Below are 14,906 nucleotides of genomic sequence, written 5' to 3'. Positions count from 1 at the left end.
GGATTTGCTTATTCTTAAAAAATCCATGGTACTTTGGATATTTTTTGCCCACCTGATAATTAAAAGACATCTATTCGTCTGCTGTCTTCCTTATTCATTGTCCAACTTTCACATGTATATGAGGTAACTGACAATTCCATGGCCTGGGTCAGGTGTAATTTAGTCCTTAAAATGACATCTTTGCTCTTTGACACTTTAAAGAGGTCTTATGCAGAAGATCTGCCTAATACAATGCATCCTTTGATTTTTTGACAGCTGCTTCTATGAGCATTGATTGTGTATACAAGCATTTATCATGATACTATTTACTGGTCTAGTTGTGAGGATTTTAATTTTCTTTATGTTGAGATGCAATCCATTCTGACAGCTACAGTTTTTACAAAATCATAGAAACCTTAATGAAACAAAAACATCAAAATAAGAAGTTATTGTTTTTTGTTATATCCTCTGTCTAGGCCTACAAATTTCTGAAGGTGGTGCTTCTATTTCTTTAATCTTTCCCCAAAGAATTCTGTGCTATTTGATTAAAACCATATCAAAACAGCACTTTGGCATCCTTGCTGTTTTTATTAAGTGCTATCAAGTTGGTTCCAACTTATAGCAACCCTGTATAGGGTTTCTGAGATCAACTGATGGGTTTGCACCACAAACTTTGTGATTAGCAGTCCAGTGCTTATCTTACAGTGCCATAGCAGAGACTCAAATAGTATTCCTTTTTAATGTTCTTTGAGCTTGGGGAACAAAAAGAAATCTGGAGGAGAAAGATCAGGGCTGTAGGCTGGATGGGGAAAGTTTTCTCAGTGAAATTCTAAAACAGCCCTGGCTGTCCTCAAAGGATGAACACAGGCATCGGCATGATGGGGGGAAAAAATCCTTAGTGGAATTTTCCAGGTCTTTTTAAAATCTTCTTCCTAATAAGTTACCATAATCATCCGGTGTCCTTTGTGAAAATGTATCAAGATGACCCCTCTGGGATCCCCCATAAAACCATTGCCACAGCCTTCTGAACTGATCCCTCTGTCCTTAATTGCACTAGCTTATCAGCTCTCCTCAAGGAGCTCTGTTAGTGTAGTGGTTACGAATCGGGCTGCTAACCTCAAGGTCAGCAGTTCAAAACTACCAGCAGCTCCATGGGAGAAAGATGAGAAAGATGAGGCTTTCTGCTCCTGTAAAGATTGACAGCCTCAGAAACCCTGTACAAGGTCGTTATGGGGTTGGAACCGACTCCATGATACACAGCCACCACCACCACATCGACTCTCCTCTGGAACCACTGCTTTGATTAGACCTTGCTTGCTGAATTACGTTGGTAAACTCAAGATTCGTTCCCAGTTACAATTTGTTCCATGAAAATTATCTTCATTAGCTTTTATCTTGCTTAAAAGATTGATGGAAAGATGAGCGAGTTGGTGTTTGCACAACACTTTTTTAGTATACTTTTTTTGAAGGCACACTAATGAGATTAACACAAGCAAGCGTGTTGAGGAAAGAACATGTCTGCAGTCATCAACTGATTGCATATGCACATATTAACATCTTTTTTTTTTGTTTGGAATAAACCATGTATTATGAACTAGAACCCTAGTAAAAATACTCTCCAACATACCCTTGTATAATGGTCCTAAGATAGTTACTTTGGTTGTTCCTATAAAATGCTGTAGCTGCTATTGATTTATCATTTATTCACCAACTTACACTACTTCCAATAGTAATACTGAACATTTGGCATATCCCAGGTAGGCTTCTTGCTATAACTGTGCATTGATTTTGTCCTTTTCTACAAGAACTCATAAGGTTGTTACTGTTGTTGTTAAGTACCGTGGAGTCAGTACTGACTCATAGTGACCCTGCACAGGGTTTCTGAGGCTGAAAATCTTTACAGGAGCAGAAAGCCTCATCTTTCTCCTGCGGATCAGCTGGTAGTTTCCAACTGTCGACCTTGAGGTTAGCAGCCCAATTCTAAACCACTACGTTGCCAGTTTAATGGACTCAAGCATGGCAACAGTAGTGAGGTTGGCCCAGGATCGGACAGTTTTGTTCTGCTGTGCATAAGGCCGCTATGAGTCAGTACCAACTCGATGGCACCTAACAATAACAACAAACCAAGTTAATGGTGATGACCATTAAATAATAGTAACCAAAATCAGTGTGCTCCTATTCCAAAAGACAAATTACACCGCTTCTTCATATTCCTAGCAGAGAATTCACAAACATTACCCACAGTGCCCTGCAGGAGGTAAGAAAGCCTCACAGAGCCTGCCCCAAGGAAAGTCATAAATGCAGTGAGAACATCTTTCTTATTTGGGGTAGTGACCAATTCCTCCTAAGAACTAGAGAGACTTATCAGCTTTGGGTGTTGGCGTCAGGAAGAATGGAACCTTCAGCAGAAGACAGAAAGCATGTAGGAAATATTTGACTCTCATCTTGAGTGGAAATACAGAGACGGTCACAGTTGTCATTGGCATGCAGAGCACTCCAGGAAAGGAAGTCAGCTCCAGTTTGGACAAATTCTCAAACACTAAATGGTCTTATTTAATTTTCATAGTCATCTTATGAAGCAGATTTTGTTATGTATCATTTTAAAACGGGGAAACTGAGAGTCAGAGAGGTTGAGCATTTTGACTTAGGTCACTCAGCTTCTGAGTGGTGGAAAGAGATTTAAACCAAACAGCCCAATGACAACACCTGACAGCTCTGTAGAAGAGTGGGTCCCAAACCAGAATGACACGCTTAACCATTCTTCACTGTAACCTTTTTATAGTTGGTGTTTTTTTTCCTTCTGAAAATATCATGCAAGGTCACCTTTACCACACAGAGGAGATGAAGAAACAAATAAATAGGGGGAGGAGGAAATGGAAAATAAAACTCCCACTGGGGTCTGGCTATTAAAGCATCTGCCCTGTTCTGACACATGAGAAGGTCTGGTTCTGAGTCTGCTACTGAAAAGGAACCAAAAATGACCTTGAAATGAAACTCCCGCATAGGAAGGTACTGTGATGAGCTCAGAGAGACCACAGCTCGACTCTGCAAGTCCTCGAGCGCCATCGTCATGGTGGCTTCCAGTCCGACGGGGGAAGGTGGTTTCCGGTCCCAGTGAACCACCTGAATGCAAACGCCGAGCTTGGGTTTTTCTCTTGACAATATGGGGAGAGTGGAAGACTTGACGACTTTTCCAAGGGGGAGGCTGCTCCAAGTGGCTTCTTTAAAACAAAGCAAAACAAAACAGTTAACATAGAGTAGATGCCAACTCATGGGGACACCTTGTGTGTCAGAGTAAAACTGTGCTCAGTAGGGTTGTCAGTGGTTGAGTTTTTAGAAGTAGATTCCAGAACTTTCTTCTGAGGGGCCTCTGAGTGAACTCAAATCTTCAACCATTTGATGAGCTGCCAAACACATTGCTTGCCCAGCTTGGTGACTCTTGTGACTTTGTACAGCTTGTTCAATTTGTGGAGGCAGAACCTCCGTTTAACACTCACCAACTCCAGATGTCTTTTGACCACCAGCAAATAGCAACATCTGCCAAGCCCTCAGGTATTTTCTTTTCTGTGCTTCAGCCATCCTGGGCTTTTTGCCGTTATTGGAACATGACCGGAAAGCTACTCTTTACATTTATTCTCTCCTCTGCTTGGAATTTTTTATGCCCGACAGTCCCAGGACTTGCTGTTTCATCAAATATTCCCTTCTCAGTAGAACCGTCTCTAGTTACTTATTCTGTCAACATCTGTATTCTGAACCTCACAACCACCCCCTCCATACATATATTCTCTCTTCTTCTCTTAGCACCTTTACCCTCGAATCTATTCTATATTTATTTGCTGATCCAGCTGTGGCTGGCTGGCTGCTTTAAGTAAGAGCAGTCTCCATGAGGTCAAGGATTTTGTCTGTTTTGGTTGCTTTTGCATTCCCAGCACCTAGAGTAGTGTATAGCCGGTACCCAACAAACAAATGGTAAATGAATGAATCCTAGCTCTGACTAGTATTAGTAAGCTGCTGCTGCTGCTGTGTGCCATGGAGTCGGTTCCGACTCATAGTGACCCTGTACAGGGTTTCCGAGGCTGTAAATCTTTATGGGAGCAGAATGCCTCATCTTTCTCCTGTGGAACAGCTGGTAGTTTTGAACTGCTGACCTTGCGGTTCACAGCCCGATTTGTAACCATTACGCTACCAGAGCTCCTTAGTATAAGTAAGCAGGAAACCTAAAACAAATTACAGGTATACCTTGTTTTATTGCAATTCACAGATAATGTAGTTTTTACAAACTAAAAGTTTGTAGCAACCTGTAAGTCTATTCTAATAATATGTGTCTCTGTGTTGTATTTTGGCAGTTCTTGCAATATTTCTAAATTTTTCATAATGATAATGTATACTTAATAGACTACAATAAAGTATAAACATCATTTTATTGGCACTGGGCAGAAAAAAATTCCAGACAGTCTCTTTATTGTGAACTTTGTTTATTGTGGTCGTCTAGAACTGAGCCCCCAGTATTTACGAGGTATGCTTATAGTTAACTCTTCTAAGCCTCATATCTGCCTCCATAAAATTGGAATGATAATTTCTGCCTTCCTATTGTGAGCTTGGAGTCCTGGTGTGGCGCTGTGGTTTAATGCACCAGACGGCAAAGCCGTTTGAACTGCAAGGTCGGTGGCTCAAACTCACCAGCTGCTCCTCGGAAACCCTATGTGGGGTCGCTATGGGTCAGTATCGACTCGACGGCACTCAACAACAACAACATTGTGAGCTTTGCCCAGAATTACAGAAGTTTGCAACTAGCACAGTACCGACGTATATTCAACATGTGTTGACTTAGTTATTTACTTTGAGTATTCAACGAAAAACTTATAAAAAATAGTAACAGACATGACCTGTGGGCCCAGAACTATTGCAAACAGTTTCTGTCCATCCACTCATTCCCTTCTTACAGCACTGACAGTGAGATAAGCACTGTTATTATTTTCCTGGTTTTGTTCATATTGTTAGTTCCCGTTGAGTTAACTCTGACTCGTGGTGACCCCCATGTACAACAAAATGAACTGTTGCCTGGCTGTATGCCATCTTGTCATGTAGTATTTTCTTGTGATTTATAAGGTTTTCATTGGCTAATTAAAAGAAGTAGCTTGGAAGCCTTGCTTCTTAGTTTATCTTAATCTGGAAGTCTGCTAAAACCTGTCCACCTGCTGGTATTTGAAATACTAGTGGCATGACCTCTGATATCTGAATAACTCAAAACCACCACAGCTCAGCAAACTGATTCACTTGTGGTGAATTCTCCTTTTAGGGATAAAGAAACTGAGAGAGTCAGGCTATATGACTAGACTGGATTTGAACCCAGGCCATCTATATTCAAAGTCCGTACCTTAGCCACTTCACCACACTGCCTCCCCATGAAAAGAGACAAAGGTCATTTAACGCAGGCATAGAAAAATCAATTCAAGTAGTGAAACTGTACTTTTGTACATTTTTATTTGTAAACTAGTAAGATGCCTTCCTGGATCAAGCAGGAAGCAAATTCACTTTGAAATAAATTGGGATATTTCGATATTGTCCAACTTATATTTAAATCCAGGTTATGGAAGATATCTTTGACCACAAAACACTACCATCAAGGAAATATTTGGAAAGTGGGTTTTGTGTAGCCACAGTCCATATGAACAAAAAATGCATTTGCATTTTTAAATAAAGAACAGTGTCATTTAGTTTCCAAAGCATAGTGGAAATAAAAACCAAGGCCTTATAAACACACCCTACACTGAACACCTGCTTTGGGGGCCACTTCAAGTATTATTGTCCTGTTTTTCTTGTGAATTGGCTTCTATGACTTGTGATTGCAATACATCTAGAATACCTCATAACCAGCAAGCATTCATAGTCTATTTTAAACTTGGTTGTTAAAATGTAAGGTTTTGCTCATTAGAGTCAGTTCAGTGGGGCCACGCCGTCTACATTCATGGTACTGGTTCTATAAGTCACTGAGTACCCAATAGAGACACATACACACAAGAACTTTCCAAATCGTCTTTAAAGTTTTCAGTTCCCTTTTTTCTTTTTTTGGCTTCTATTGCCTTTCCAGTTGTGACCAAGACACTGCCAGTTTGTCTTGCTTCTTTTGATTTCTCCAGAAGGCCTTTAGGGCTCAGCAGTTCATTTGGCACCACATTTAAATTTCCCACTGGTTTTAATCTGGCTCCTTGTATTGAAAGGAATAGACAGTCAGCTCAACACAAGGAGCTTTAATGTATTGTATTGTGGTTGTTGTTAAGTGCCACAGAGTCTGTTCCGACCCATAGCAACTCTATAGGATTTCTGAGGAATGGCTAGTGACCTTGAACTGCTGATCTTGCAGTTCAGTTTGACCTTGCAGTCCAGAGCAGTAACCCAAAACATCACACCAGGTCTTCAGTGTCACAATATTTAAAAATGATAAAAGAACCCCCATGGAAATCTAAAAACAGGAGGCATATGTAGTCTTCGTCTTAAGTGCTCAGAGCTGAAGGGTGATTCTAGAGTCAAGGAGGCTTACAAGCCCTGAGAAGCAGGAATTTATGAATCTTTGATTTTTATCATTAAACAACACAGAACATATCTACTTCTTTTGGTCCCTATGCCTACTGACGAATGATTGTGTCAAACTTAGAGAGAATCTGAATGATCCAGTGGTCCAGTCTTTCAGGGAAGACTAGAACTTTCTACTGTCATTCAGGGGCCATTGCTAGCATCAGTCTGTCAATAGAGAAGGTACGGTGTCAAGTACTAAACATGGCGCCTGGGCCTGCCCCGTTAACAGGAAGTGTGGGCAGGGTAGATCCCCTCAGGAGAGCTTGTGGGTGGTGTGGCATAGTGCTGACCTTTCCAGAGTACCATTTTGTAAGAGAGCAATGTGGTAGTCAGTTAATATAGTGGTGTAGCAGGGTAAGTTGATGTTATACTGACAAAGATGCAGATGCAAATCAGAAAGACACCTATCAAGCCACACACATGCATCTTTGTAACTGGCACACTTATAACAAGACACAGATTTCACTACTTTTTTGTGATACATTTTTTGCTAAATTAAAAAAACAAATCTTTTGCCAAAGGTAAGTCTCTGTGCCAAAGTCCAGTGACTTTCTCAGACAGGGCCACCAAGTTTGGCTGAGCAGATTCCATTTTGCACAATTCTAGCTGATACTTATTGTTGTTGTTAGGTGCCATCGAGTTCGTACTGACTCATAGTGACCCTATGCACAACAGAACGAAACACTGCCTGGTCCTGGGCCAACCTCACAATTGTTGCCACGCTTGAGCCCATGGATGCTGCCACTTTGCCAATCCATCTCACTGGGGGTCTTCCTCTTTTTCTCTGACTCTCGACCTTTCCAAACATGATATCCTTTTCCAGCGACTCATCCCTCCTGACACTATGTCTGAAGTATGAGAGACGAAGTTTGGCCATCTTGGCCTCCAAGGAGCACTCTGGCTGCACTTCTTCCAACAAAGATCTGTCGGTTCTTTTGGCAGCCCATGGCACTTTCAATATTCTCCTCCAACACCGTAACTCAAAAACATCAATTTTTTCTACGGTCTTCCTTATTCACTGGGCAGCTTTCACATGCATATGAGGTTATTGAAAATACCATGGCTTGGGTCAGGCGCAACTTAGTCCTCAAGCTGACATCTTTGCTCTTCAACACTTTAAAAAGGTCTTGTGCAGCAGGTTTGCCTAATGCAATATGTCATTTGATTTCTTGACTGCTGCTTCCATGAGTGTTGATAGTTGATCCAAGAAGAATGAATTGACAACTTCCATCTTTTCTTCATTGATAAGAATGTTGTGTTTTGGTCCAGTGGTGAGGATTTTTGTTTTCTTAATAGACATATATTAATTTGGGTGAAAGGAGAGGCAACATATAATAGAGGATGATCAACACAATGGAAGATACTAGAGGTGCACAGGGTTAGAGGGGAAAAACGATAACATACATAATCCTGCTATAACAGTAATAGTAAATAATTATCTACAAGTAGATACATAGATTGATACCCAAACTGAGTGGCATGGGAAGGTAAATGAAACTATATCCATAAGTATATGTAGGTTTCTCAGAGGGTATTTCTTCATATGTGTATACCTAGGCTGTAAATATATCCATAAATATTGTAGGGTAGACAGGTGGCAATGTTATGAAACCTTTTTAGAAATAACCAAACTCTTTGAGGGAATGAGTCACTGAACTTGGAATTCACTGAATAAGGCCACAGTCTCTGGGAACAGCTAGGAAAATTGGCATAACACAGCCACAAAAAAATGTTCTGAATCCTACTTTGTTGTTGTTGTTGTTAAGTGCTGTTGAGTTAGTTCTGACCCATAATGATCCTGTATAGGGTTTCCAAGGAGTGGCTGGTGAGCTTGAGCCACAGACCTTGTGGCTCAAACTGACTTTGTAGTCCAGAGCATTAGCCCTCAACGCCACACCAGGACTCCACATCCTACTTTGGTGAGTAGTAGTTGGGGTTTTAAAAGCTTGGGAGCAGTCATTTAAGAAGCAATTATTGTACTCTCCCTGTCTGTAAGAAAGAAGAGTGAAGAAAATAAAAGTCCTAAGGACTAATGGATGGACCACATGAACTATGGCCTCTACTGACCTGAGACCACAAGAACTAGATGGTACCTGGATGTCATAACTGATCAGGATCACAGTGCAAGTTCCTGGGCAGAGTGGGACAAAAAGTAGACCAAAATTCAAAAATCATTAAAAAGGCTAGATTTACTGGACTGATAGAGACTGATGGAACATCCAAGACTATGGCCTTTAGACACCCCTCAAAACCTGGAACTGAACCTACTCTTGGGGAATCACCTTTCAGCCAGGTAGACCTAAAATGAACACCACCATGCATGAGGAACATGTTCCTCAGAAAAAGCAATTGTATGAGACTCAAAGGGCAACATTTGCCCAAAAACCTAGCTCAGAAGGCAAGATGGGACAGGAAAAGACAAAAGGGGATTGCAGCTCATGTCACAGAAGAAAAAAAGTGTGTGCATTGTTGAACGGAAAACTAATCTTCTCTAAGCTTTCACCCAAGCCACAGTATAAATAAATACTTTTTAAACTGCTAAAAATAAAAACGAACAAGAGGGACAGAGTACCTGTAAGATGACCCAATCCATTTCTTATCGGTATTTAATGATTCTCAGAGTGCAACTTTGGAGAAATATTTTTCAGAGTCTAAAATATCCTCCTTTACAGGTGTGAGGATGGGGAGAGATGAAGTGCGGGAAGGGGTCAGATAGTCCATCCTGCCACCACTGTAAGTGTGACCACTACAGGGACCATCAGGCATACTTGCATGGCACAGCTGATGTAGGAACACACCACTTTGTATCTGCTCTGACTTTCAAAGACACAACACTAAAATCTTCAATGCTGCTTAGCTAAATAATAGACATATATTATTTCTATTCTCCCGCTTCTCAGGAGGATCCTTTGTTGCCCATCTGTTTTCACTATTGACAATTGGGTTGGCAATAAAGAAGACCTCAGTAGAAGCTGAAGGCTGGTTTTATGTTCAACCACCTAGGTCTATCAGCAGAAAGCATTGTCTTGATCCTGGCAGACAAAAAATGTTTAGTTTCAGAAATTTAAGTATTTTATGTTCATACTGTCCAAAGTGAAGTAGAGGTTGCCTAATTCTTCAGGTATTTTTAATATAGTTGGCCAAAGTGGAGAATGTAGGTAATATCCAGAGTCTGTATGTTCTTGTTTAGCAATGCAGGTACTTCACAATAATACACCACTGCCAAGCTTAGCTCTACATTTTGTAGTCTAGCTACAACCCTGTGAGTGACTTTCTGAAAGGGTGAACCCATTTCAGAATCTGCTTGGATTAAATCAACACTTTCTAGCCAATGGGAAAGCAAGAACCCTATTCTCTAAGCAAAAGGTTCCTTAGAATTACAGACTGTTAGAGGTCACATTGCCCAATTGGTTTTCAGATGAAGAAACTGAGCCTGAAGAGTTGGGTAGTCTTAAGCAAGTCAGTGATGAAACAGATTAGAACCTTGGTCTTCAGCATATTTTCCCAATTTCACACTGAATTAGTCACAGGTCCATCAAGAAATTTATGGCAAAATGAACCCAGTTACTGAGGAGCGTTTAATTTAAAAATCATCAACAAGAAAACCAACCAATTGAATGCATACACACACAAATCCCTGTTGCCATCAAGTTGATTCCAACCCATAGTGACCCTACAAGACAGAGTAGAATAACTGTCCCCATAGGGTTTTTGAGGCTATAATCTTTACAGGACTTTTGGTGTGTCACTGTAGAATCAGCACTGGACTTGGAACCACAAGGTCGGCAGTTTAAACCCACCAACTACTACTTGGAAACCTTATACAGGGTCACTACAAGTTGGAATTGACTCAGTGGCATTTAAAAAACAACAACAATCTTTACAAAAGCAGACTGCCACATTCTTCTGTGGAGTGCCTGGTGGATTCGAACCACTAATGTTTTGGTTAGTAGTCAAGCTTTTAATCACTGCACTACCAGCTATGAGATTAATAAGGGAACTGTTTAAAAGGTATGGACAGAGTCCATAAGTCCAGGGAAGGAAATGCAGTACTCTGGGATACACAAAAAAGGGGAGCGGTTTCCACTCCTAGGCTTGCGGGGGAGCAAAGGAAGGGAGCAGCTATAGAGCTCAGAAAGAGGAGGGATAAGGAGAGAGCATTTGACAGAAGAGTGGGCAGGCTTCAACAGGGGGACACAGACAATGTTCAACTCTTCAGTAGGAAAAACCAAGAGCTAAGGCATTAATATCCCATCTTCATTCCTTTACCAACTGAAAGCCTAAGGGAGCTTGTTGATAAAGTTCAGAGGACAATCTCCCCATGGTACAGAGCAGGGTGAGGAAAGGTGAAGAGTGGATCTGTAGGAGTTGGTGGGAAATACCCAGCACAATCCCCTTCCAAAAGATAACCCCAGTTCTATTCTGCCTTCACTTGACCTTCAAATCAGCAATTTCCAGGACAAGTGAAGTTACAATTAAAACTTACTATTATACAAATAATACAAGTTGATAATAGGAAAAGCCAGAACATTCAGCTCTTTAAAGAGATAATAATTACTTCTAATATTCACCTTTGATTTCTTTCTAGATCTTCTTTTATACCTCTGTTCATCCATGTGCCCATTCATTCCACAAACATTTATTGAATGCCAATGTGTGCCAATGCTTCTTAAAATTCACAGTGATGAGACTTCATCTCTTGTACTTCAGACATATTATCAGGAAGGACCAGTCCCTGGAGAGGACATTATGCTTGATAAATTGGAGGGTCAGTGAAAAAAGGGAAGATCCCAACAAGATAGACTGACACAGTGGCAGCAGCAGTGGACTCAAGTGGAACGACAATTGTGAAGATGGTGCCTGACTGGGGAGTTGTTCATTCTGTTGTGCATAGGGTCACTATGAGTCAGAACTGACTCAATAGCACCTAACAACCCAACAATGTGTGCCAGGCTGTTCTAAGCATGTGTATAGGAGTGAACAAAATACATAAAAATTTCTTTCCACAAGGATCTAATATTCTGTTGGGAAGCAGCCAGAATGAGAGAAAGTAAGGGAGAAAATACTCTCTGGCTGTGAGCTGGAGGACTTTACCTCTTGTTAATTGCTGAGTGTTCAGGTAATGGAGACTGTAGGTGGTGTGGCATCTCCCTCCCTCGCAGTTTCAAAATGTCTCCTTTTAGATTTTTTGAAGGGCAACTTTTTTTTTCTGCTTCTTGTATAATATGGAAAACTGGTGGTGTGGTCAGTTCCACATTGGGCTGCTAACCACATGGTCAGCAGTTCAAATCCACCAGTTGATTCACAGGAGAAAGAAGAGGCTTTCTGCTCCTGTAAAGATTTGTAGTCTTGGAAACCCTACATAGGGTTACTATAAGTTGAAATCAACTTGAAGACAGTGGGTTTTGGTGTGGTTTTGTATTAACCATTAAAAATAATAATAATAATAATAAGCCATGGGGAGTCCTCAATGCAAGTTTGATAGCCAAGTTCTCAGTTCATGTCAGATTCCAGATTCTGTCCCTTTCTATTGAGGTAACTTGGGAAAGATCATTTAACCCCTCTCAGTGTCAGGTTTCTCATATGTGAATATGAGTACTTTGGTGATGATGAAACAATAAATGAAGTTAGATCTATGATGGGTCTAATGCCTAGCACAAAGTAGTTGGCATTGTGAGTTGCTGTTGAGTTGGTTCTGACTATGGTGACCCTACGGGGGCCCAGTAGGACTACTCCTTAGGGTTTTCAAAGTTTTGACCTTTTGGAAGCAGATCACGAGGCCTGACTTCCAAAGTGGCTCTGGGTGGGTTCAAATCACCAACCTCTGAGCTAGTAGTATAGTGCTTAATCATTTGTGCCACCCAGGGACTCCTAAAGCACATAGTATTCACTAGATGGTGACGTCTTCTGTGCAGAGCTGAAGAATGGGCATGATCTGGTCAAAGTAGGGAACAAAGATCCAGAGAACTGGAGAGTGTGCCGGCATCCTTCTCAATGTCCTAATACTAATATCTGGCATTTACTGGACACTGATGTGCCAGCCAAGCCCTTTACATGTGTCATCTCACTACACTCTCACATTGTAAGAGGAGGAAGTAGAAGCGTAGAGTATCCTTGCATAGCTGGTAGGCTGCAAAGTTGAATCCAAGACTAGTTGATATCAAAGACCATGCTCTGGTTATCAAGGCACTGTACTCCTCCTACCCTACTCCTCTCTTATGGTTGGATGGAGACAAAGTAAAGTGAAGGATTTTGTTATAATTTGAAACTCCATGACTATATCCAGATTATTAGGGTAGAGTCCCTGCATGACGCAAATGGTTAACACTCTAGACTCTGCCAACTAAAAGGTTAGAGGCTTGAATTCACCAGAAAAGTAGAGAAAAGTCTGGTGATCAAATTCACCAAAACCAATCATTAAAAACCCAATAGAGCTCAAATCTACTCTGCCACACACAAGATCACCATGATTAATAGTGGACCCAGTAGCAACTGGCTTATTGTTCAGGTAGATGGCCATGATTACCTGGAAAAAGTAGGATGTCAAGCTGTTTGCCTGAGGAATACCTCAGTAGATTTTTATTTGGTTATTTTGTTTTTAATACAAATGACAGGGATTTACTCCTTGAAATTCTAGTTGAGGAGGTCTGTAATAATGTCTGGGGTCTATACTTTTAAATACAGTCTTTTGTGTTTCTGATAAACACCCAGATTTGGGCAACACCTTATTGGAGTCCAAACTACTAATGTATCATGGGAATCTTCTGTTTCCTTTGCCTGGTTGTAACTAGGATCATGAGGATCATGGATTATAATTCTTCCCAGTAGGAACATGCTTTAATCCAAGTCTTAGACAATATTCCTGAAATAGAACAAGGTTAAGTTTCCTTGAAGCATTAATACAACATACCCTCTTCTGGTACAACCATAGAGCCCACAACTTCTACAAGGACAGTATGAGAGATTATCAAATGCTTTGCTGAAATCAAGGTACACAGTGTCAGTGATGTTCCCTTCACTTAATGTCCTAGAAGCCCCCATCAAAACCAAGTTATGCAGTGTTTGGCATAACTCTTAATCAGCGAACCCATACTAGCTGTTGATGATCATGCCTTCCTTTCCAAGGGGTTGGAAGTCTTTTTTGAGAAACAAAGGAACATACCATCTCTTTGATTGGTTTCTACAAATGTAAGGGGAGAAATGGTGTTGTACAATCAATTTGGGCCTCAAATAGCCTCATTTAGGTCTTGAGATTATATTTCACTGAAGAGTAAGGACTCAGCCATTTCTGTAGACTCTGGTACTGGATAACTATAACACAGTATCTTGGAAATGAACACTGCCACCTTTCTTTAACAATCAAAAAAAAAAAAAGAGAAAACTACCCAGCCATGTTAACTGTAGATCTTTTAGCTGGTCTGCACTGGAAAGTTCAAAGCCTCACCATCCAATCTCCTCCTTGATGAGAGCCAATGGGTCTGAGCTCCCTCTGCCTCTACCACAGCAACCATGCTTCTAATCGCTAGACAGATTTTAAAAAATAATTGTTTTCTGTATTTATTCTATTTAAAAAAGAATTCATCTTATTTTGCATTTGAGTCTAGTGTGGCTGTCAGTTCTGAGTCTGTAGATTCTCCATCCAATACTTTGAGAGTAAGTTTTCTCCCTTTTCATGTATGACTTACTGAATACTGCCCCAAATATCTTACTGCTCTGTTATCTTGCATCTTGGTATCATGTTTCTAGATTCCCAGTGAAACCTCTTGCTTGGCGTATTTATCCTCAGAATGGGACTCTATGTAAGAAAATCAACATGATAAGTATTATAACATTAATATTATCTTGAGGAATAATGTTTTGCTTTTTTCGAGGATTTGCTGTGTGACCCTTTAAAGAACATAGCCAAGAAATTATATGGAAATCTAGGAGAGCTTCGTGTAGTGTGGTGCTCTGCATATAAGACTCAGTCTTGTCATCAAGAGTGTTAGTTATTGTTCTTCCTCACAAACCAGCAAATCAATGTACTCTTTGTTCTAGTCACAAATTATGATTTGTTATTTTTCTTAATACTTCACAGATCAGTGTGCGTTTGTGCATAAATATACAAACAATGTTCTTTAAATACCATGCATGCATTAAGTCTTAAAAACTAAATATTAAATTATAGCATTAGGTTACAATTATCATCTGAAGCAGCAGTCAAGAGATCAGACAATGTATTGCACTGGGCAAATCTGCTGTGCAGGAACTTTTTAAGGTATTGAAGAGCAGAGGTGTCAGCTCAAGGACTAAGGTGTGCCTGACCCAAGCCATGGTGTTTTCAATAACCTCATATGGTTGCGAAAGCTGGA

The 14,906-nt window shown here is 40.6% G+C and overlaps 1 protein-coding gene across 1 annotated transcript; it reads right to left on the bottom strand.

The window, feature by feature from the left end:
* Window positions 1-338: 338 nt before the first annotated feature.
* Window positions 339-13,075, bottom strand: LOC102828737 (talanin-like). Its single transcript, XM_006837457.1, has 4 exons — window positions 13,021-13,075; window positions 8,623-8,686; window positions 2,962-3,200; window positions 339-394 (listed from the first exon to the last, which is right to left on the bottom strand). The coding sequence occupies exons 1-4, from the start codon at window positions 13,073-13,075 to the stop codon at window positions 339-341; spliced, it is 414 nt and encodes a 137-aa protein (XP_006837520.1).
* Between the last annotated feature and the right edge of the window lie 1,831 nt (window positions 13,076-14,906).

Source organism: Chrysochloris asiatica, unplaced genomic scaffold, assembly GCF_000296735.1.
Source record: "Chrysochloris asiatica unplaced genomic scaffold, ChrAsi1.0 scaffold00020, whole genome shotgun sequence".
Taxonomy (NCBI): domain Eukaryota; kingdom Metazoa; phylum Chordata; class Mammalia; order Afrosoricida; family Chrysochloridae; genus Chrysochloris; species Chrysochloris asiatica.
The sequence above is the reverse complement of the archived record's forward strand: the minus strand, read 5'-3'. Positions and strand labels throughout refer to the sequence as shown.

Coding starts and splice junctions, on each gene's coding strand:
- LOC102828737 (XM_006837457.1), bottom strand. CDS start 13,075: ATGGCCATCTACCTGAACAATAAGCCAGTTGCTACTGGGTCCACTATT. Junction 3,201..8,622: donor TCTAGTTCTTGTGGTCTCAG/GTCAGTAGAGGC, acceptor TTTGTTTTAAAG/AAGCCACTTGGAGCAGCCTC. Junction 395..2,961: donor TGCGGGAGTTTCATTTCAAG/GTCATTTTTGGT, acceptor TGTTTCATTAAG/GTTTCTATGATTTTGTAAAA.